The sequence below is a fragment of the Botryllus schlosseri genome, chromosome 11, assembly GCF_051294905.1.
Source record: "Botryllus schlosseri isolate E-star chromosome 11, Bs_hap1, whole genome shotgun sequence".
Classification (NCBI taxonomy): domain Eukaryota; kingdom Metazoa; phylum Chordata; class Ascidiacea; order Stolidobranchia; family Styelidae; genus Botryllus; species Botryllus schlosseri.
Genome location: NC_137246.1, coordinates 686,551 through 710,786, shown reverse-complemented (window position 1 = coordinate 710,786; position 24,236 = coordinate 686,551). Strand labels below are relative to the sequence as shown.

The 24,236-nt window shown below is 41.4% G+C and overlaps 1 protein-coding gene and 1 long non-coding RNA gene across 2 annotated transcripts; both read right to left on the bottom strand.

Annotated features, from left to right (window-relative positions):
• Window positions 1-10,534: 10,534 nt before the first annotated feature.
• On the bottom strand, window positions 10,535-11,736 carry LOC145450918 (uncharacterized). The gene is made up of 2 exons (XR_013918637.1): window positions 11,231-11,736; window positions 10,535-10,744 (listed from the first exon to the last, which is right to left on the bottom strand). It is a non-coding gene; the product is annotated as an uncharacterized LOC145450918 (long non-coding RNA).
• A 10,606-nt stretch (window positions 11,737-22,342) lies between these two features.
• Window positions 22,343-23,630, bottom strand: LOC145450905 (glutathione S-transferase Mu 1-like). Its single transcript, XM_080329402.1, has 2 exons — window positions 23,264-23,630; window positions 22,343-22,947 (listed from the first exon to the last, which is right to left on the bottom strand). The coding sequence occupies exons 1-2, from the start codon at window positions 23,568-23,570 to the stop codon at window positions 22,592-22,594; spliced, it is 663 nt and encodes a 220-aa protein (XP_080185528.1). The 5' UTR covers window positions 23,571-23,630; the 3' UTR covers window positions 22,343-22,591.
• Window positions 23,631-24,236: the final 606 nt, after the last annotated feature.

The following is a 24,236-nucleotide window of genomic DNA, read 5'->3' as shown; positions in this document are numbered from 1 at the left end:
TACTGCTGCATTACTTAGGTATTCGTTTATGCGAATACATATGCATGTTATTGTCCCTGCATTACTCATTAGATATATATGCCACTAAAGTTGAGATACGTCAAGCGGACGAGTTTGGTTGCAATTTAGTGAGACAATAAGATGCGCACCTTATGCCGCCCTATTTCTTGTCGCTTTCTCTTTCTATACTATATTCTTTACTTTCATTCAGTGTGCATGCCTCCTCTTTACATCGCCTAGGCCAAGGTGGGTGTCAGATTCCATAGACAAATCCAAGTCGCTTCGACATCTTCCTGTCTATTCATTGTATCGCATTTTTTGTGGTGTATTGAACTGATAAAATTGCTAATAAACCAATGATGATGATGATGATTATAGGGGTATCGGCTTTGACATGCAGTGACGAGTGGAGGCGGTGACCATCTATTTTGTGTTCCTAATTACTATTGCAGTTGCCACGCCTTTCCACGTGGTCACGCTTAAGAAAGATGTTGTCCCTGTGTTGATACAGGATAAGCGGAAGACTGATGCAGCGAGGTTGAGCGCAGCCTACGTTACAAATGAGACCTAGGTAAGGGCATACTTACCACGAAAGTGCCCAAGAGCGACACTACATGTCATTAAACCGTATCGGATGCATCAGTGCGTAGACACACGTGACTGCTCGTCTGCCAGTGGATTGTCACACGCTGAATACTGCCATTTGGGTGAAGGACTACGCCTGCGAATCATGAGCGATATTGAAGAATTACTGGAAAACCGTAAGACGAATGAGCTTTCGGATAGCATTGGATCGCTTCGCGATAGTGCCGGGCACTGTTTTGAGTGTGGATTGTTTGCGACTGGGACGGTGCAAGTGATCAACGGGTTATATCAGTGGTTCTCAACCTTTTTGTCTTCGCGGACCCCTTTCGAACCGTCACGGACCCCGCGGACCCCCACGAAGTTTTAGTTAAAATTTAGCGCAATTAAGGTACAATCGTCAACTGTCTTGTGCAAATGATAACTGTAGGCTTAGTGATAAGCAGCAACGAAATGACTTTTCTTGAAGATACGATCATACTATTCATGCAGAAATTGGGTTGACTTCTATTATTTCAAAGCGAATCCTGCAACTGCATTTCTTGAAATACGTTGTGGTGTCTTGAAAATCCGCGCCTCACTTTGATATGAACAAGTAGGCCTACCGAAAACCCATTTCCACAAATATAGGTGTCGATGAATGTAATAATACCGCGTAACGCTTCCGACGACACATTTGGGTATGATCGCAACAAATGGCACTAAAATTGACAAAAAACTTTTTTAATGAACATGTTACGTCAAGCCTGGTCCTTTTTATTTAACACAGAGGCGGCAAACCCGTGGCCAGCGGGCCAATTATCGAAACTAGTTATATTATCAAAAATAAGTTACCGAGATAATTTATTGTGAACTTGTAAAGCCAACTTAAAATTAGATTAGCCTGACCGCGAACTTTGGGATGTTGATGACTAAAATATCAGTTCCGACGCATTGGCGTATCCAAGGGCCAGCCACATTTTTCGTAGATCCTCGTATATGACCAAAAAGTAAAATATTTCGTGAATTCGCCGAAATCTTCGATTTTGAAAAGTCCAAGTGCCGAATAATCGTGGACGTTGGTATGCGGAGGCGACCCAAAATTTATGCAAGTAACATTTTTGTTGACCGAATTCATTCATTGACATGGAAAAATTTTCGCGCTGTGCGCGTCTCGGTCATGGATGCACACTGAGTCTTCATATCATAGTTGGTATTGATTTTGATGCGTATTATTATAAGTATCGTTTTCAGTAGTAGCCTATTCAATCGGGTAAAGTCAAGGTCATCAACATTCAAGTGGCCCACGCAATGGTTCGTAAACAAGCCCACAATCCCACAATCACCAACAAAACATATCTAAACAGCAAAATGTTTGTATCAGTAGGCTATTTGCAATCTAGAAATTGATATGAGTCTGCACAATAGGATATTTCATCTCAGATGGCCACTCTGTTGATGTGAGCTCTGGAGTTTTACTAGTAATGAAGCGAAACTGCCTCGTGATTTTCCGAATTAAAAAAATACAAATTAGGTTATCAATTATTTTGAGGCTTCGCGGACCCCCTGAAATTGCTTCGCGGACCCTCAGGGGTCCGCGGACCCCCGGTTGAGAACCGCTGGGTTATATGTTATTTAGAGACCATGTGACCGAAAATATAATAATACAGCATTTCACAGTTGGGGGTACTGTAGCATGCTGCACATCATGCTGCGTAAAAGATAAGGCTCTATCACGCGCGGAAGCGCTTTCACACTGTCTATAGTCGGGCCAGAGATCCCCGAATAAAACAAACCGTACCAGGACCGCCAAACGTGATGTATATATATTGGTCATCACGAACACCAACCAACCAAAAGACTGGCGTGAACAATTGTGCGATGACCTGTTACGGATCACCACTCCTGAACAGTCCAGCACCGATGGCGAAGGCTCGTCTCACCACGACATGATTGCAAAACGTACGCCAGTGGACAGGTCGATTAATAACCATCCAGAGGATTGGCGCACACACTTTGTTGATGACTTGTTTCGATTCACGAGTCCATCCAATTCCAGCACCGACGAAGGAGGCTCGCCTAAACCCGTCCGATTCGCTGTTAATGATCGGGAACAAATAGACTCATTCCGTTGCAGTTGGAGTACCGCGTTCTCGTCCTGTTCAGAAGAAAGTCCAAGTGAATCGAAACTGCATCTTATATGTTGTGCGCGAGCTTCACACCTAATTATACAACCCGTATTAATATTATACGTGTAGGGCGTATTGTGATACTATAAATTCGCGATCGTCAACCCTGACACAACTGGTGTGAAGGTGCGGTCGGTCAAGTGGAAAATATGATGGAACTCAAATGTAGTGAACCGTGTATAGTGTAGTGGTACCCACACCGTACAGGTTACTATGCTCGCGCGGGAACATATAATTCCGGTATATGATGATATATGTCACCCGTGAAGAACGGATGGTAGACGGGTCACAGTGGTGATTGAAAAATATACGTCAATGACGTGGTTAAGATAGGGGTGGTACAGTTTACAACGGTTGATAGTAGCAATACACGAGTGGCGACACACGCGTGACGTCTAATCAAAAGGCCGTTTGCTAAGTGCTTTTAGTATCATCAATTCGAACGCTACCGTTGTACTTATCATCCATAGCACTGTGGTAGACATAATAGGATATGTCCCCCAAGTATATAAGGACTATATTATGCACGACATGAGATATGATGACGCCCGGTGCTAGAGGATGCTCAATGGGACCCAATGCTTATGTATCTAAGCACCCGTGAAGTCCTTACAAATAGATACGCTACAATTGAACACGATGGATAATAGTGATAGGACGGACAAGCTGTGCGTGAGATCTAGTAAGACATCATATTGTTTGAAGCCGTTCATACCGCCAAATGAATGTTATTGTGAGCGCTGATCTGTAGCACTGGTATATATATAATGGCAGCTATCGCTCCGATTATGTACTGAACACATGCCAGTATTAGTTACGGGTATTTCCGGCGGTCTATGATGTTTGTGTGTGATGTGCGTATGTGTGATACATCGTGACTATAGCTTCCCATTCGTATGCCCGGTCTTACGTACAATAGGTACAGACAAATCGTAGAAAACGCGCATGGGACCTGCGATATAACCACCGTAGATCATCAGCTTACCGCATCTTCATAAACTCTTAGTAACATACTACATGCTGTTCTAGCCAGGGCTTTGGAGCCGGAGCCGGAGCCCGGAGCCGGAGCCCCGGAGCCGTGCATTTTCACCGGAGCTGGAGCCGGAGCTGGAGCTCTACATAAAATTTAGCCGGAGCCGGAGCTGGAGCCCGTTATTTGAGGAGTAGCTCCGGCTCCGACCTATTTCATAAGATGACATTATATATGCAACAACCACATCTGCTGATTTATCATAATTGAGCAGCCGGCCTGAATTTTAATGCTGTGCGTGCACAGCAATGGCATGGAGTAAAGTGCATTCTAGTGCAACTATAGTGCAACTATGATGTTATCGACAATTGACAAGTATTCATTATGACTTCACAAGCCGGCACAGCGGCACCTATGTCTTCGTTGCTACATCGGATGTTACTGACGGCTGACTGACTCTAGATTGCTATAGATAACCAACCTATGGGTAGATCAGTAATCTACATGGACCAGGGAGGGTCAAGCTTTTCGGCTACAGGGGCACATGCAATTGACGAACGAGTGCGCGGTCCACTAGCTGCGCCAAGCGGGAAAAATTTACAAAGTTTATATATAAACTAGGTCAATAGTATTATTACTTGAGTATATTGCGGCTCTACTGTATAGTATACCACCTGCTATAGGCTCAGTTTGCAAGGACACGACTATTCGGCGTCTGGTCACATCGATATCGAAGGTCTCCGATAATATGCGACAATCATTTTTTGCCTACATTTCAACGTCGACGATCTTTATGCGAGCGCAAACGCGAAAAGACTTTCTCCCGTATCCGCGAATACAGTGAGACTCAATCGGGTAAATTAGGCGTTTTTTTCATTTGCAGTAGGGGGTAGGCTACCAAGCAAGAAATCGTGTGACAATTAAACACGCGAAGCGTGAAGAAAAATTTCACTACTATTTTGGTTGATTGTAATGTACGACGATTTACTGAAAATTTGACTGGACCCTGGACCTGCCAATGCGTCGGAACTGATATTTTAGTCATCAACATCCCAAGTGTCGCAGCCAGACTTGTAATTTTTGGTTGGCATTGCAAGTTCACAATCTGAGAAATTCATTTTCGATAATATAATAATGTGGCCCGCGGGTTCGCCATCCCTGATACAGACAGGCCCATTCGATAATTTCAGAGCCGGAGCCGGAGCTGGAGCCGGAGCAGTGGTAATAATGCGGCTCCGGAGCTGGAGCCGGAGCTAATGTATGATAGAAGAAAGCTCCGGAGCCGGAGCTGGAGCAGTTTAAATTTACGGCTGCTCCAAAGCCCTGGTTCTAGCATCTTCACATTACAGATGAGCTGAACGGACGTAGTCAATATTAGATCGGTTGGCTCGTACAATCAGCAAGTGCAATGACTATGATGAATTCGGACGAGGTGAGCACGCAATCAGTTGTGCACGATGTATAAATGTCTGTCACTAGCCCCTTCTAGATGTGTGGGCGACAGTGTAAGCATTAATACGGAGGGAGAGCATGGCAGCTACGTCGGTGAACGATATACCTAGTTTTACAGCGAATGTCCTAGCAAGTAGGCGACAAATATCCCACTTCTGGTCATTCAAATGCAGTGTCCCCTTTATGGCACTGTTGCTCCGAGATAGTAATATGAACAGTGTGTACGTATACTCAGGCGGCAAGAAGGCAGGGAGGCGAGCTGCCGCCCAGTGTGACGGTTTGTTGATGGTGAGTAGTCGTGTATGTCTAGGTTGCCAGCCAACGTAAAAGGTTAATCTAGATGTAATTTATGTACGATGTACCACAGCCGAAACGTCTATGTCTATATGTAACTTATATATTATGTACCACAGACGAAAAGTCTATCCATGGCCGCACGAATATCAATCAGTAACGTCCGGTCAATCCTGCAGGCTGCGACTGAGCTGAAGGCTCGATACCTGACGCCACTGGTGGTGACCGAGCCGATCGCCGACTAGGTAAAAAGCATATACCATCATCTTTACCTTGCTTTGACTACAGAGAAGTCGGAAGTTTCTCGCATACCCATCAATAAGTCAAAATGCAGCACTTTCTAAATATATTGGCATTTTACAGAGAACATACGCAAAACGCCGTAACAGATATTTTGTACGACGATAAACAATAAACATATTGATACTGCTGGGCGAAACGAATTGATACGCATCATCAGAGATTTGAGCGACAGCTAGCCCGGTACTGTAACTGTACCCGTATGATACGCAAATAGTCTCATCAACGACAGGCCGTAACTATGATCTGTATAGAATTGAATAGTATACTCATATTGAAGCATGCAGAGCTTATTGGGGTACATAACTTTAATGCACAATTGAATAATATATTCATATTGAAATAAATCGGGATATTTTGGCTGACACTCGTCAGGGGTAATCGTCAACAGCTGGTAGAGATAGAATGGAAATAATATGAACAAGTAGTATGATCTGTCAACGGCGTAACCGCGCACCCAGGGCAGGAAACACTATACTAAGATTTCGACTAAAAATGAGCGTGTAAATATGTTATACGCTTATATCTTATTACGAATCCATTATCGTAATAGCTAGGCCTAACTAGTAAGCAAATCCTACAGGTTACGGGGTGCTGTATATTTTAGTGAATGAAAGTGAATAATCGCATACGGTGAAGTGTTCGAAATCTAAATATTTGAGAGCAGGCGTCGGATAATATTACGGCTAAATCAGTGGTTCTCAACCTTTTTCACCTAGCGGACCGGTAAAATTTCAAAAAATGTCTGGCGGACCGGTGGACTTTCAAAAATTGAAAGGAAGCCAAAATGTAAAGTATGCAACCGTATTTTGCAATTTTATGGTGCCATAGAGTGACATTTAAAGGGTTTTGATCGTAATTAATTATCTTTATGATGGCATCCATGTGTTTTGATGGTAGTAAGTCTGCTGAGTCGAGGTAAAATTGCCTTGTCCAGATAAACGTGCTACCGCCGAGAATCGTTTACAGTCTTTCGCGCCGGAGGCTGTGGGTTCAACCGGCCACGCCAACTCGAATAATATTCTTCTCTTTGACAATATCGAGAGAAGAAGCGTTTCGGAGTGGAACCATGTACCTTTTCGTGCAACCTTGATCATTGCCCACTACCACCAGTCGCATGCTACTCTGGCAACTATACGAATACAATGCTCCACACGACAAGATCTAACAGCAGCTATACCAGTTATCCGCAAATCCGGGCCAAAAAGCACCTCGTCAGCCTACCCAAAAAAACGTTGGTCTCGGGCCCCCACAGAGCGACAAGTCAAACTTCTGGGTTATTCGCCCCCAGACCCCACAGTTGGGTGGATGTTTCCACCTGTACTTGTGGGCGGATTCCTTCTACTCATATTAAGCGGAGAGCTTATGTTGCATAATCGCGCCAAGGGCAAAAATTTTCGATCATTCATGACTGAATCCGGTTTTCTCGCTGCCGAACTTTTACCATTCTGAGTCCCATGTTAGCCAAAACCTCATTATGTGTTGGTACGTCGTGGCGCGGTAGTGGCTGACGCGGACATGTCTATTTCTATAAATCATGCGTATTTAACGGAGAAGGGCACCTATTAAGCAAGACATTTCGTGACACTAAATCGTGCAAAAGGGCGAAAATAAATTGAAAAATGTTGGTAAAAGTTTCAAAAAAAATGCGTTATGATTTATTTTCATTTGCAAAATAATTGTGGGCCCCTTTCAAGCTCGGCCCCTCTCCAATTGGGCGGTTTGGGGTGCCCCAATTACGGTTCTGCACAAAACGAAAGGATTGAAAACGAATGACCGCGCAAACTGTGCTGTTTAGCGATGAGTCAGCTCGTATCTGTTCTGTGCTTGTCGGCTCGCATGTCGTCAAATGACACGTCTTGAACTTTAAGTCAAATCGAACATGTTTCCAGCCTTAATGTTACCTCATGAAGTTCTGAATCAGTTTAGAATTTGATGTTTAATATAGTTAATCAATGGACAAGCCTTCAACATTGCATCTTGAAATTAAGGTATAAAATTGTAATATATCTGGCGGACCGGCAGGAATGTCGTCGCGGACCGGCACCGGTCCGCGTACCGGCGGTTGAGAACCACTGGGCTAAATGACGACGCCAGCGCGTGGCCTGCCCGTTGATAACCTAAGACTCTCTTGTGTGTGAGACGAAAGCTGATATCATCGGGATATAACAAGCATGCTGTCAGTTACTGAATGCTCATTGAACACTTCGGGTTATCATTCACCGTTTGTTGTCCCGCAAAACTGTTACATTACACCAGCGAAAGAGTTCCATAAGAACAAAGCATCTACAAAGAATCAGTCTGAAAGGACTTGCTCAAACATGGATAAACAGACGTTTCCGTGTTGAACATCTTGTAACACTTGGATAATGTAATGCGCGACAGGGGTAAAAAGATTTCCGACGAATATGCAAGGGGATTACAACCTCCTAAGACTACAACGTCAGTCAGGCGTTCGGACACACATATTGCATTATCGCAATACTTACATGGGCGCTGATGTATTCCAATAAATAGGCGGGATCGATTTGCCGTCTGACGCCGCATCGACGGTGGCAAATTCCACACCGCATGCTAGTAAAATGAATGTCGTAGCCACGACAAGTACATCCAGAACTTTCATATCTTTGCGTCGATTTCCGTAAAACAGCATTGGCAGATGATAGTATGTACGACGTGTACGTCCACAAAACTGGGCCTCCACTTTGGGGCAGTCTTTACGAATTAGCAAACCTGCTGCGCTAAGATATCCCGCAATCTGCAAAATCACCAACCGTGTATAATTCCTTATCTGAGTTTACTAACACTGGGCGGATATAAACGCCGAGGTGCTCCTGCCATCATAGTACAATGCTACTGGCGTATCTCACTATAGATAACTAAGGTAAACCGTAGATGCGACACTAGCGAGCATCACGTGACTTCACGCTCTAAATATACTTTACGGCATTGTTGTTGTTTTGCTTGGCGCTTATGAAGCGGGAGGTAGATTTCAGCATTAGGATGGTAATATCTATCCATCGGGTATGTTTAGCGAGTAGCTGCTCCGTATGGTTACTAACCAAGGTTGTTGGATCCATACACATTCTATGCTAGGATAACGAGCAATCGAATACAATTTTGAAGCCATTAAATACGGCTGCCCGAAGCGGGTTTCTTGTTTCTCGAAATAGAAGTTTATAGGTGTTGTATTGAAAGTAATTATACTACTAATGACGTGTTGGTATAATATCAATCAGCATAACAAATCGCATTTCAGTAGACGCGGTCTCAGCCCCTTCAAATTCTGTAGATATCGTTATGCCGCTATAACGCAGAGCGAATGTTTGTAGATGTTGCACTTGTGTACTCTGACTCCAGAAGATTACGTTTACCATTCGTTGCGTGTTTCTTTCCGTAGGGTTCGCCCGCGGGGTTCTTTATATGACGTATCAGGTATCACGAAGCCTATCTGGCACACGTATTCGAAGATCACACGGACAACTCTTTTTGTTTCTGTCTCCACGACTTGTAAATTTATTGAAGCAACGTACGGCGACGTAATAGCTTTTGGATCACAAATTTAATTGACTGAATGTTCATTGTTCATACGTTGTATTACACGCATATATATATTATAGCCACAAGAGAATATATGCACAAAACATCGTGCGATTTATTTCTCTTATCAGTATTCACACGACACATAGGCGACTCACGAATGTCTTGTCGGGTTTTCACTCCAGCCCGGAATGGAATTGGTGGCAACGTCACGTAGGATTTTCTGTTTAATTGCTTAATTATGCTATACAGAAAAGCTCTCATCACGCAGGATTTATTTTAAAAAATGGACCGAGATTCCATATAGGAATCCAGGGATTAGGTAATGTTTCACAAGACTCCGTATTGCTCGAATCTTAAAATGGCGTAAACAATATATATTCCGTTATACTGCTTAGCATGGAATCGCGCCTTGTAGTAATAGGAATTATTGTTACTTGACAGAGGAATAATTCTTTGAATCTAATTGTAACCGTTGTGACTTGGCCGATGAAGGTGGATTTGAATGAAAATCACTGCTCACTGAACATGTTATTCAAGATCTGACATGGAGGACAGTGATGGCAAATAAGCAAGTGGTTGCTGGATATGAAATTTATACAAGGGTCACTATCATACCACCTACCAGCTATCTTCATTCAAGAATTCAGTAATGGAATCACGCTATCCGAATATGAAAAGCAAAAAATTGATGGATTTTGGTACGAATTTTAGTCAAAGCTGGTGATCCAACCAAGCATCTCATGCATGGGAATGAAAATTATCAAGGACTGAGTTTCTTCTCGACAAAATGAAACTAAATGACGATGCTGAGTCCAGTCAAAGAGGATGAAAGTAAAGGTTGTGAAATTTGTGTGATATAAGAAAAAAAAAATTACCTCGATTTACCGCGAAATGTCTGGAAGCAGGGTGGCCAGCCACTTGGCAGTAATATAACATTACCGTCACTCAATGTAAATTCAACTTACAACCGTCCGGTAATCTAACTTTACATGCCAGACTGTAATGTTACAGTCACCTCTGGTATATTCAATCTACATTTTCTTCTGTGTACATTTACCACCGAGACTGTAATTTTACCGCCTTACCTACCTACCTACCTACAACCCTACATGCTGTCCTTGTAAATCAGATTACATGCCAGCTTGTAAATTCACGTCTAAGCCTACATCCATACCTATCCCAAAGCAACGCGATCCCAAAATACCGCAAAAGTTTCTTCACGCTCTCAAGACGACATTAGGACAACTGTATATTCATTCATGATTCACGATGAAAAAGTATTGCTGCTGGAGGTATAATTCTTGTTTAGGAGGCATGCAAATATAGCACGAGTGGTCCCAAGAAAAGGTGCATTAATTCCAACGCCGGATAAACTTCCAATTGTTTCTTTTTCTCGTCTTCATTCCTTCTGTGTGACTAGTATCTTGCAGTTCCACTAAAAATTATTCATGCGTAAGTCGCTATACTAAGCCAAGTTGCTAACCTAGACATGACTTATAAAGACTAAGACAAATAGGCTAACAAAAATATAACAAGTTTTGAAGTACCGGTACTGGTACATTGTGAGTTGACGACTCCTCATTTGACATGATATAGCAGACATTCATGACTTAAAAATGATCAATGTATTGAAAGAAAAGGTGCCTCATTTGATGCGGCATGGGAGCCAAACATATCGAGCAGTGGATGAAAACATATCTAAGCTATGACCCGATAAATGTCAATAACAAGCTAACAGTTTCAACTACTCCGCGGCAGAGTATGTGGTGTCGCGGGTCATTATACAAGTCGACTAGTATCCCAAAATAGAACTGAGAATGGGGCGACTGAAATATTTAAATCATGAAACCAAAGTCATCCGGGTGGTGTGCACAGTCGTAGATATTCACGGTAACTAATACTATACAGTAGGCTACTGTACCTTTTACGATGCGCATCCCATTCATCAGTCCTGAGAATCTTCAACGAAAGTCTCTACTTTCTTCAATCACAAGTCACAAGCTTCGCACCGTCACTCCGTCAGCCTTTGCATGCCCGAAGCTCAATATTAATGGCGACCAGTCGGCTACTCGGCTCGACACGCAGACGACTTTGAAATAAGTGATATTCATCCGCTCACATATGCCACCAATAATATTTACTGTACACGTTTTAATGTTCATCCAGGTTGGTTTTTCATACAGAAACATCTATCAACACCTATAGTCCCTTTCTTTTGCATCTAATTTCGTATATATTGATATTTAGTGCTCCACGTGTGGTTCCCTACTTACTTACCTAACCGGACGCTATTTGTGATGTCACAGTTGATTGTCGGTTGTTTACTACGAATCTCAGAAAAACCTGCAACGCGCAACCTAAGGTAACCTATTATAGGTCGCCGTGTCCGCCATTAAGAAATGGTCAACTGAGCCTGCTGCTGTGCTGATATTTCTAGTTTCACGAATAAGATTATATATCCTAAACTGATTTTTGTAACTCATTAGCCCTATCTGTTACAACAAATCTAACCGCCGAGACCGACCGTGTAGCCATAGCCTTATAATATAATGTATATGGTGTAACTACATTGTCGGCTGCTTCTTGCACCCAACTATGCACTATACCGAAATTGGTACTATGGTCAACCAGTTCCGTGTGACCTAATCCTGTCTCGCGAACGAGGTTGAATCAGGTCAAATCGCAACAAGAATGATATCACAGTGACATGCACTTCCACGTATCCACTGGTTGCTGGGGCTTGGAAGCAAATCAATTTTGCCAATAGCTTGGTAAAATGCCGTAGCGAGTAACAGTCAGTAACCTTGCGAAGAAATACTGGTAACTTGACTTAGCAGCTAAATTAATGTAATATTACATATCAAAATGTAAAATGACAAGCTACACGCTGCTATTGGGTGCGACCGGTAATTCGTTGTAAAATTTACAGAAATTTCTTTGTAAATCTACCAGATTTTTTTGTGTGTACGTAACATCATTGATAATCACTCTATTATTGCACAGCTATGCCAAAGAGACTCTGTGAATGCCTGTATGATGGAGTGACTAGCGTAACTCCAAAGTCATATATCCAAATCACTGCTGGAATTTATCTCAGAAGCACAAAATTCCATAAGATCAGCGCAATGTCAATTTCATCGTTTTAAGCTATCAGTGAAATGATTTTTCACATTTGACATCATTTAACTGGATGATTTGATACCGTAAGGCGGTTTCTATTTGCCACATTTTTGACACCCAGTATTTTCAAAACATGACGTTCAACCAGCGGGATTCGCAGCCCATCTGCTTTCAGATGTAGGAGCACCTCTACGTACCAGATTGTCACCCACCCTCATTAAGCATTGAATTTTACAAGATAATAGTTACACACAAATATTTTCACCCTCATACTACGAGATCCTTGTCAACGGGCAAATATAGTTATCTGCATCTAATAGTAACCTGACTCAAGATCTATTGCTCAGGGCCTCTCATTTGGAATTCACTGTCACAACATATATCCGTGAAAAGTTGTATGATGGATGTAGAAAATCTTTGCTGGATTACAACTTGTCGTCATATCAATACTGTTACCCTACTTAACCCTGACATTATTCTAATCATATATGTTTACGACTATTCACACAGTCAGATTATACAGAGACGCTGTACAACATGTTTGATGAAGGTGTGATCCTACAAGTTGAATGCGAAGGTCTCATCACTCATTCCTATCCTAGTATTGCGCATGTTTAGGCTATATCTTCCATGTCATTATTGATGCTGCCTTTTTGATATGTATTTCGGTTTGATGGAAATATAGACACTCCCTTTCTCACTGTGACTTATGACCATTGACTCGGATTTCTAATCCTTGTTAGGCTCTCCCAGGTTGGACAAATTTGGTAAAAGCGCATTGTATTGCTTCCTTCTTCATGATGATATAGAAAATAAATCACGAAATATGGCACATAAAAACAGAAACACATGGACTGTTGGTTATGTCACAGTCAGATATATTTTGGCTGATTCCAACAGGTGGATAGTGACGAAATACTCAAGTAGGTTTTTCCTACTTGTAAGACTTACTAGCATGGTTATGATATTCTACTACTTTTAAACTCAGCCTAGAATAACATCTTTTTGCCATATTGGAAATTGCTACTTTTACTTGCGTTTGAGATGAAATTAACGTCATTTCTACTTCAGTATCGGGCTTGTTTCCCTCCAAGATATGAATATTTGGCCAAGCCTTCCTCTTCATAAAATTGTATTCGCTTGCTCGTTATCCTAGCACCGACTGTGTAGCATGGATCCACTAAGCTCGGTTAGTAACCATACGGAGCAGCTACTCGCTAAACATACCCCATGGATAGATATTACCATCCTAATGCTGAAATCTGCCTCCTGCTGCATAAGCGCCAAGCAAAACAACAACAGTGCCGTAAAGTATATTTAGAGCGTGAAGTCACGTGATGCTCGCTAGTGTCGCATCTACGGTTTACCTTAGTTATCTATAATCTCACGCATTTGCGAAAGGTTCGTACCCGCTTGAGTGATCACGTAGAGAAAAAAAGCGTTAGAGCGCCTTGGGCGACAGACAACACTGAACAGAGAACGGCTACTATATTCTTTTGTTTCTGCGAGCTATCTAATAGGTGCGTCTGTTGATAATGCGCATTGGTACCTCTCTCGCTTTTACGGACTTGCAAGTTTTTCGTAATACCGTTTCGATAACGTATTTCAAAGGTGCTGTTTGCCGAGACGGCAGCGCAAATGTGTTTTTTTCTGGATAATTTTCCATATCTACGGGAAACGTGATATCCACCCCGCGTTATTCGACACGCGCGACCACCGCGCGATAGCTGTGATCAAGGTTCGATTTCCTCCCTGACGTACGCCACACGAATTCCGATCGAAAGCCATAGACACAGCCTCGAGATATCGGGGCTATATGCAGTTAAACGCATATAGAAGAGATCACCAAGTTCGATCACTGCAGCTGTATCGAGTATGACGAACAACGAATGTGGACAGTTTTGCAAAAACTACTGGAATTTGAACTCCGCAACGAGAACTAGAACTAGAACTACTGACTTTTGAAAACTTACAACTAAAACTACAACTATACTCACTTTTCAAAACCCGCAACTAGAACTACAACTACAACTACTCAACATGAAGAAAAAACGCATCCAGCACGGCTGACCTGACCCTCGTTAGGGGTAATCGTCAGAAATTAGTAGAAAATTGCAAAGAACATTGTTTATCAACACTGATTGCAGGTAAATAACTTCAATATACAATTGAATACTATATTCATATTAAAATGAACCCGAATATTTCAGCTGACCATCGTTAATGGTAATATTCAGTATGGCAAAGATTTGAAAAGAACATTTTATATCAACAATTATTTTGATAGAAAATATGCTATTCGATGAAATTAGTATTAATGAAACTGAATTGAACTGCGGCAGATAACTAAAAGTCAATCGGCAAAATACCGGATTTAGTCGCTCGTATACGGATTTGTCTGCTCGCGCAAATCTAATGGATATTTTAAATAGCTGAAATTCGGATTTGTGATATTCGATACGAGCCAGTTAGTGACCCATGAGGTAAGAACCGCGCAAAAGCACTTTAGGGGAGAATTTATTCAACACAGGCACAACCGGGCCCCGTGAAACGGAGCGCGGAACCGGCGCGGATGACTGACTTTCGGAATAGTCGCGATGATCGCTATGCATTGTTTCGGTAAATAAGCCGTTCCCTTGCAAAACAAATCTAGGCGAGGCATTGACAGAAGTAAGCTGCTCAGTGGATCGATTCCATCAATAAAGCATATATGTCGATGTCGAATTTCAAAATCTCATAATCATAATAAGGGCTGAGAAAAAGGGAATATATGATTGATTCGATTGTTAGTCGATAATTAAGGTTCGAGTCGAGCACCACGTAAAACGTATTATAAGTAGATCCTGACCAATATCGGATATTCGAGCCGATACCGATAAAACCGGCAACATTCAAAAAATTTGGCATCTAGCTTAAACGGCTTTAGCCAGGAATAAATCAATGGGTACGTTTGATGTAACTCGTGTAGTCATACAATCTGACGCCAAAATCCCAACTGTAGCCCTCGGGAGCATAGAGAAATCTGTGTTACAACGAAACTTTTATACCCAAAAATCACTATATTCGCCGCTTAAGGCGCATTTCTAAAACTTCAGATCTTCTAATTGAGCAGCTGTATAGCCATCGCAATGCCTGAACATGAAATAACTAGAGAAACTACATCTGGACACATATAAGGTATTACAAATAGATCATTATTCCCAATCTTATAGTCACAAACGTTCTCTCACTCAGTACAATCATATGTCACTACTCGACTCGAATCTTGAAAATAGATACTCGAGTCGGATTGGAGTACTATGCCCAGCCCTAAACCTAATTACCGCGAAAATATGCAAACCTATAATGTTTGAAGTCTATATTTAAATTGAGTTGCCAACGATCGCGCCAAATATATCTTCCGGTTCGATAGTAAAATGCGATGAAAGCCAGCACTGCGAACACGCTTCATCAAATCAGTATCGACGCGCGTCCATTTATGACCAGAGCAGCAATATTCCGTGACCTTGCTTCCAAGCCTTCCATAGACTACCCTGCATACCACCTGCTTGAAAGCGTCAGAACCTCAATCCAACCAGATCATATTTCGCCTTTGAGAGTCTCAAGGGACTGCACATCGCACAGTGCATATAGTAGATCGCCTCTATTTATACTGCACTGATATATAGGTCATCTGATTTGTGTTAACTTTATCTCGCTGACTACGCATGGATCTCCTTAATGAAAATGCGGCCAAAATTCATGATCACGGTAGACCGTGTTCAATAGTAATATCAAATGAACTACATGCGCTATGTTTGTTCCGTTTTCAATACATCATGAATAATTAGGAGACACGAGCCTAATCCGCGAGAAGCCTTCTACATAACGTATTCTCATTATTGCAAAATGTTTACGACTGGGCGATCCCGTTTCACCATCATTCGCACGAAGTAGCGGGACTAAAGCTTTCTGATGGATATCGCGCTTTAAAATGATCGATAAAACTGGCATATTAATCGCGGCAAAGCTGTTGTACCTGAGCTAAGTATACCGTCTGCAGATTAGTCAGGATTTAGACACGGTATTCAGGCGACGTGGCATAATGTGTAACCATCATGCCATCCCACAGCATCCGCTATAATATCTATTTTTATCAGCGACGTTGTGATACTCTTCTATCACCAAATACAGCAATGATAGAACAGATAATATATATATATATATATATCAATTAGATATTATCAATTCCTCTCGCAAATATCTTAAATTGGCCCCGAAGTCCCGATTAAAGACAAAGCTAACAATTAAATATCACGTAAGGTTTCTCGTTCTAAAGACTCCCGAGTGATCAACTAAATTCCGCCAATACGATTCCTTTTGCTTTCGTCTGGGTCGTGGAAAGGTGTTAAATGAAGCGCATAATAACATAAACATGTGCAATGTACATTGTAGTGTGTATATGAACTTCAAAGATATAAAATAGATGTGATCGTATGATGAAGGTTGTGCAAATACCCCATGACTGGCTTTGTTATTGCTAGAATAATGAATATTTTAGAACAAGAACATTGCATGAGTTTCTCATAATATGGTAGTTTCTATTGAAAGTGACCCTTTATACGCATTCTGCACTTGAACGGTAAGATAAACCTTCGTCCTTGGTGTGGAATACCCTGTGAAATATCGATCTGTGGTACAGTCCTGACTAGATTATGCTGCAATGAGCTACCATTCACAACGATTCCAGCGGATTAAATGCTCTCATCCTTGCATAACTAATTATTAATTAGCACGGGTTCAAACCGACGCGAATTCAACCATACGATTGTAGGCCGTGCTTATCTCTCAACCAGAAGCGTGTAATGGTGCCTGGTGGTCACTAGCCAAGACTATTGGCTAGTTGGAAAATACTGAAAATTTGATCACACGATGAATAGAAGAGTTTACTCTTCAACATGAAAATTGTATTTCTGGTGATGCCTTGTAAGTAGATGAATATCATCAGTATGGAAAGATACTCGTGGAGGTACAGAACCTCGGTATATAATTGAATATCAAATTTATCGAATAATATATAATACGAATATATTATTGAATTGTATACATTAGAAGAAAATATGTCATATACTGTGCTCTCCAAGTGTTCCTGTAGATTTCACTGTTAGCGCTCTGACAGGCTACAGGTGAGTAGCGACGTTAACCTAATCGAAATAGAAGCTGCAAAAACTCGCTGAGCATATGGGAATGAAGGACATATAAAGGATATGAGGCTAACAAATGGTACACATTCGTACTGTCGCAGAGACATCGCGTGCGATAATACTGTCTCATAGAAAACGATGTGTTGTAGGTGTTCCTGTAGCTCCTAAAAGTTATTGCTGACTCAAAAGTATGCAGTACTGCCTAATTTTGAAAAGTAGCAAAATCGCAATAAGGTATACAATAATTAGTTCGTTGTCAGCAACTGTTAACTTCCGATCATATTTTTGGATCATACAAGGAAAAAAAAGGTCTGGGACTCGTGATAATCGGGCATACCCTCTATTGTCCAGACAGCGTATATACTAGAATGATACAAATTGATTCAATATCCACTTTCTAGATGTAGAGCAGTGGTTCTCAAACTTCCTTAGACACGCCCCCCTTTTCTGATAGTGAAAACTTTTGCGCACACCCTATGGTCATATCACAAAATAAACCGTGAATGCTAGCAATCACAACATATAGTTATTTGATGGCATGGAAGTTTATGACAGTTGATGAGAGAATTCTCAAATATGAAATTTGGACTTACACACAGAGCAGTAGCTATGAATCGGAGGTAAATCGCGCGGAGCGCGAGAAAATCTTTTAGTTCACCGCAGCTTCGCGCCCACCCAGTTTGAGAACCACTGATCTAGACACAAGATTAAAAAATTGTCCTCGATAGCAGACTCTTGAACAATATTCAATTATAATTAGTGCCTGAAAAATAATTTGGTAGATGCATAACCGTCACTGACCATAAACACATCTGCTCTGTCTCGTGAAAACGGTGCGGACCATCTATCGCACTAGCATTCAAGTACCTGAAGATTATCAAATGGATTTGTCAACATAAGCGGACTCTTTGCAGCGATATTCAGGATGAAGCGTCGGTATTTTGCGGAATATGGCGTAGATGAAGAGAAGACACCTGTCCGCGGGCAAGAGGGCAAATTATGTGTCACAAAAACCAGGCGTCGACACACCTCAATATTTGTAAACTTGTGGCAGAACTCAAATGTGAAAGGATTTAAAAACAGTATGAATACAAAGACAAAACATTGATAAAGAGCTGGCTACCGTAGCAGATGTATAGAAACTGCCAAACACGAATGCATCACTCATACAGGGGAGGGAGGTCATTTATATCCAGCAGTGTAAAGCCAACCATATTTTCATCTCCCAAAAGGAGGACATTTCATTGTCGGCAAGTAAAACGAAAGTAGAATTGTTACGTTTGAGTTGGATGATGTTTTACATTTTCTTGTTAGTTGCAGGCAAACGTTACAAAAGCACATACAAAAACAACGAACCTGATTTTTTTTTATAGATTCGGCCCATGAATACCTTGCGGCTCCGTCAAATTTTCTCAGTAAGGAGTGATCATTTATAACGAAATCGTGAAATTATTTACCTATAATATCATTGAAGTTATATACAACTGTCAAAATTCTCGAAATCGATCCAACTATAATAGACTTGCTACTGTACTATTTTGGAAATAAATACGTCTCGCTTAAAAGTCCTGCTGAAAGTATATAACCAAAAAACGAAATGTGAAAAAGAGGACATTTGGGCCATCCACTTTTCTTGAGAAAAAATTCTGCTTAACAAGGACATTATGGTAGGCCTAAGCAGCGTACGAGCATCTGTGTAAGAACAGTGCTCCGGTAGAACGTATTTAGATATAAACTTGTGTACAAAATACACATTCACGATACACATGCCAAAATGTAAGCAAAACATATTCACATATTCACGAGTGTTGCATCTCCAACTGAATCCTCAGACTTTTGGTGGCGGCTCCAGCACTAGAGCTGGATTCGATAAGTTCAATTCAGGAGACTCAAGATCCTTGCCTTTTTGGTAGCAAGATGAGATCCTTACTTATCAAATTGTCATAATTTCACCCCACGGCTTGGTACATGGAGCTCAAATTCTGGCAGAGTGTTCCTTCGCTTTTGATGTTCACAAAAGTTTTTTGGTAGAGCAACAGTGTCTTCAATAAGAAGATACGAAGAGATGTTATCTCATTCTTTATCAGTGTATCAGATACATAAACTCCTAGTGATTTCCACTATTATCTTGGTTAATTTGTGGGCGTGTGGAGTAGCTGATAACGACTCACCTGTCTGATCCATCAGTACAATGTTACAAGGACTCATTCGGCCGTCTATACTACAGACTCTAGAGCGCAGGGGTTCTTAAGATAGGTTCCATGGCAGGGTTATAACCAAGTCACAACGTTGCGAGTCAAAAGTCAATTTGATTTTTATAGTTTTGACTCAAGTCAAGTCAAGTCATTTTCAATTCACCACCGAGTCAAGTCCGAGTCCAGGTCAGGGAGCAACGGTTCGGGTCCGATTCATAGTGCTGAGACACGAGTCCGAGTCCAAGTAATAGAGTTTACTGTTCATATATTTTGAGCTTACGGGTCCACCAACCCACAACATTTAGGGGTCCTAACTGGAATAAAGGTTCAGGAACACTGCAATAGCACGTATATAGCTGCATCCAGAAATAACACCACGCTCCGCCTGACTAATAGAAATGATATAGGTGAAAAAATCGTTTTGTCGAATTTTCCGCCACGATTAGAGCTAGGAACAGGGTTGTAGTGAATCGAGTCGCAATTTTGCGGTGACTGAACTTGACACAAGCCATTTTCTTGTGATGGAAAGTCACACGACTTGACTCGAGTCAATTAGCGTATTGACACGACTTGTACCAAGTCACTTCACTCGAGACGAATCGAGCAAGAAAGTGTCTTGTATCTTGTATAGAAAAAAACTGAAATCATGCGAAGTAGTTTTAGTAGAAGTAGTAGAAGAAGTAAAACCTACTTGAGTGTTTCGACAAAGTAGAAATACTTCTTTACTGAGCATCTCTGGATAAGAGCGAGACAAATGAGTATATTATGAAGGTAATGGATTCGTTTCATCCAAGCACTGTTGTAAATGAGTTGAACATGACTTGAATCCACACTGAACAATATTGAACAGTAGAACTTGGACTAGGATTTGACTCGGTGGTGGATTGAAAATGACTAGACTTAAATCGGGAGTCTAAACTATAACAGTAAGATGGGGAAATACACTTGTGACCTGGTTAGGCCATTAAAACGTGTATGGGTAGAGAGTCACATAAAAGCGGTATACTCTCCTTGCACGATATTCATATTCGGCATATCTCATCCTGACTTACTAGAACATTTCATTTCCAGGAATCTTTGACCCAAAATAAGACCATAGAGTCACGTAAATACAAAGAATGCAGTAGCGCAGTCATGTTTGGAAGACAAAATACCTATATGTTGCAGGGAGTAACATTTTCTGTTTGATGTGTTTAAACTGCCTTGCTGACTTCGATCGTTCCGCGAATATATTATGAGACGATTAACTCAATAACGCAGATAGCAAATAAAGATGCCGTGGAGGAATTTAAACCTGCAATCCACACGTTGTGTTCTAGAATCTAGATGAATGGAGCAAAAATGTAGACTTATAAAATGAGAAATGAAATCATCCGGGCGATCGACGATAATTACAACAAAACCTGTTATATAATTGTAATCTAATATACGAACAGCTGCTTTGCTCTAATTCTAATTCTAATCTAATTTCTGGGTTTCCTGAAAAGGCTGTGGATGAACTGTTTACAGCTATGGCGTGCGAAATGAGTCAAGCTTGCTGTACAGACATTTGCTCACGTTTATGAGATTGAACTCTTATTAGAAATGAACTGGACTTATTATATTCCAAGTTTTCACGAATTCAATAATCCTAATTCTAATCTAATTTGAAAAAAAAAACTGTTTAAAGTGTAATTATCATTATAACTGCAATCTAATTTGGAAAGCTGAAAATTTTCTACTTGTCCAACTCTGGCTTAAGTGTTCGGGTTGTCGAATATGTATTGGTTGAAGCGCTACAAAACGAAGACGAATGAAATTGTGACATTTTGAGTTTTACGCCATAAAACCATCACGCAATGCCATGTAAGGAACTGGCTGGTTCATAAGCGGCTGTGCACGGACGTCTGCGAGCTGGAGACACATTCTTTCGCAGTGTCTGTTATCCTGCATTATCAGCAATCTTCACGTATAACGACACACAAAATTGGATGAATAAAGTCTATTGATAGCGGTCATAAAGTTTAATATTGAAGAATCGGTGATTTTTTGCATACCGCATAAGCGCAAGATAGCATCGATCTTTGAGGATGCGAAGATAAACCCGCCCATGTCTCCTTCAATTGAAGACATGTGAACCAAAGGTGAAGTGTTTCCCGACTTGATTAGTTCATGAATCTAACACTGCAGTGAGTTTATCAATCAATATTGTTTGGATAGATGTGGTCTTGCGCGCTGGGCCTATCGCGAAACAAAAGTCGGTCTCCGTTGATGTTGACGGTGATTCATATCGAGATAGTGACAAAATGTGCTATGGCATCTTGATGATTTCGACCAACACTGCATTTGGTTTCTTGGTTAACGCTCGACGGTTACGGTAGAAATTTCTTCATAAGTTACTGTCATTTTACGTTCATTTATCGCGATTTGAATTAGTTAAAAATAATGATAAACTAATGTATGAGCATCATGACGCGAGTGCCACCAACTATATACATCTTACAGCAAAACGCGGCCGCTGATACTTAACTACAGTGCACCCACAACGTCTGTGTCCAGATTGATCTAGGCAACACTTTTATTCCTGATCTATACTACAACCATCACAGAAAATGGTAACAAGCGATAAATAATTTCATCACATATTATGGATATTAGAGTACACCGTTCAGTGTTTTTGTCGAGAAAAAGTCACTTCATTGATGCCACCACACGAAAAACATGAACGGAAATACAACCCGAAAGTGGAAGCGAAGTATGAGCAACAATACTTTCAATCGCGATAAATTTGAAATAGGAAAACATTTACAAGATTCCAAGTATCGGTCGCACGGATAAACTCACAGTATTAGGAGCACGATCATCGTAAACCAACGTTTGCAGGTAACTCCATATTTTCGGAATATTTTGAATACCCTCAAAGTAAGGCTTGATATTCGGCAATAAATCGACGAACAGAGGAAAAAGAACATCGTGACGCAACAAGAGCTGGTACAAAACGAAATCCAGGTAAGTGGGAGAACTGCCGACCAGATACTCGCGCGACATCATCCAATCGTCGATCTTGGACGCGAGCTCTCGTTGACGGTGGCGAAATTCCAGCGTGTAGTCTTCTGAATAGATCCCATTTTCGAAGGAGATACGAAGGTCGTTGATCAGTTCTGTATCAATTGAATCAACATGAGAACTAGCTATAACAATGGCCGTTGAGCAGCGTGGCTTCAAATATGTACATTTTACTACGAGGAATATAATGTCATGTCAGTCATACATCGCATAGAGTTGATATTTTACGACCATGCCAAATTCATATATGCACTTCGTGACAATGTTGTGGTCAATCCCCGTCCGTGTCATTTAAAATTGTGATTCACTTCAATCGTATGTATGGTTCATCCGATATTTCGGCTCGCAAACTTGGTCGATATAATACTTATCTTATAGTTGCTACATTCAAATAGTAATAAAGAAGCATACCCTCGACCCGGACGCAAGCTTGTAAAACGTCTGGTCGGGTCGGATAGAGTCCCTTTCCGAGTTTTCTCGCAACGTAACGATGCATGTTCCAGAAGTTACCGCCCCTAGCTTCGGTCAGGCCGTCGGTGACGTACGGCAGACGGCACACAGAACATTCGGCGACCATGTGCTTGCACTTGCCCGCGCATACAGGACTTATGGAATGCGACTTCTCCTGATGAAGTTGGAATCTTCCGGCGTACGCGATCATAAAGTTTACAGCGCGAAGTGATTCATCATTTGACCAGGAAACGAGGGTGAACGACATCTTTGCAGTAAATTAAAGCAACTAAATTCCTGAATACACAATAATATATTCAATTTACACTTAACCGACATTGTTTCGTTGCTGGCTTTACGAAATGGCAATCAATAGATAAAAACGAACAATACTAGCAGCGGATATGTGTAAGTAACTTTGGAAGCAGCAAGTCAGCGCCAGTATAGTAACATAATTGGATAGTAAACGCCCAAATCTCTACAAGCTATACCTATACAGCAAACCTCGCCGAACCAAACACACATCAAAACTAACTGCACTGTCGGTAAGTGAACCAGCATATCATCGTTCCCAGACATATAGGTAGGCGAATACACATGTAATAATTGATTACACACAATTGAGGTACTGATACAATTAAGGTTCTGGACTATTGTTGTCAGGCTGTTGTAGTGCATTAAATCAGTTTTCGTCGCTGGCCAAAACAGTTGCAGCTGCCACAGGACTGGTTGTGGTTGGTGGTTACGCTGGTCTAACCAATGCATCCACAATAGGCCTGGTGTGCAGGATATAATCGTTGGTCTGAACAATCGCATCTGCAATAGGCCTACCTGTGACCCGCGGGCACCGCGTTGGTGACCCCTGGTTTAGAGGCTATGCCGGTAAAGTATATAATGATTTACCCGTAGCCATGGTAATGCCATGGCGGTTCAA

Coding starts and splice junctions, on each gene's coding strand:
- LOC145450905 (XM_080329402.1), bottom strand. CDS start 23,570: ATGTCGTTCACCCTCGTTTCCTGGTCAAATGATGAATCACTTCGCGCT. Junction 22,948..23,263: donor AGCTTGCGTCCGGGTCGAGG/GTATGCTTCTTT, acceptor CAATTGATACAG/AACTGATCAACGACCTTCGT.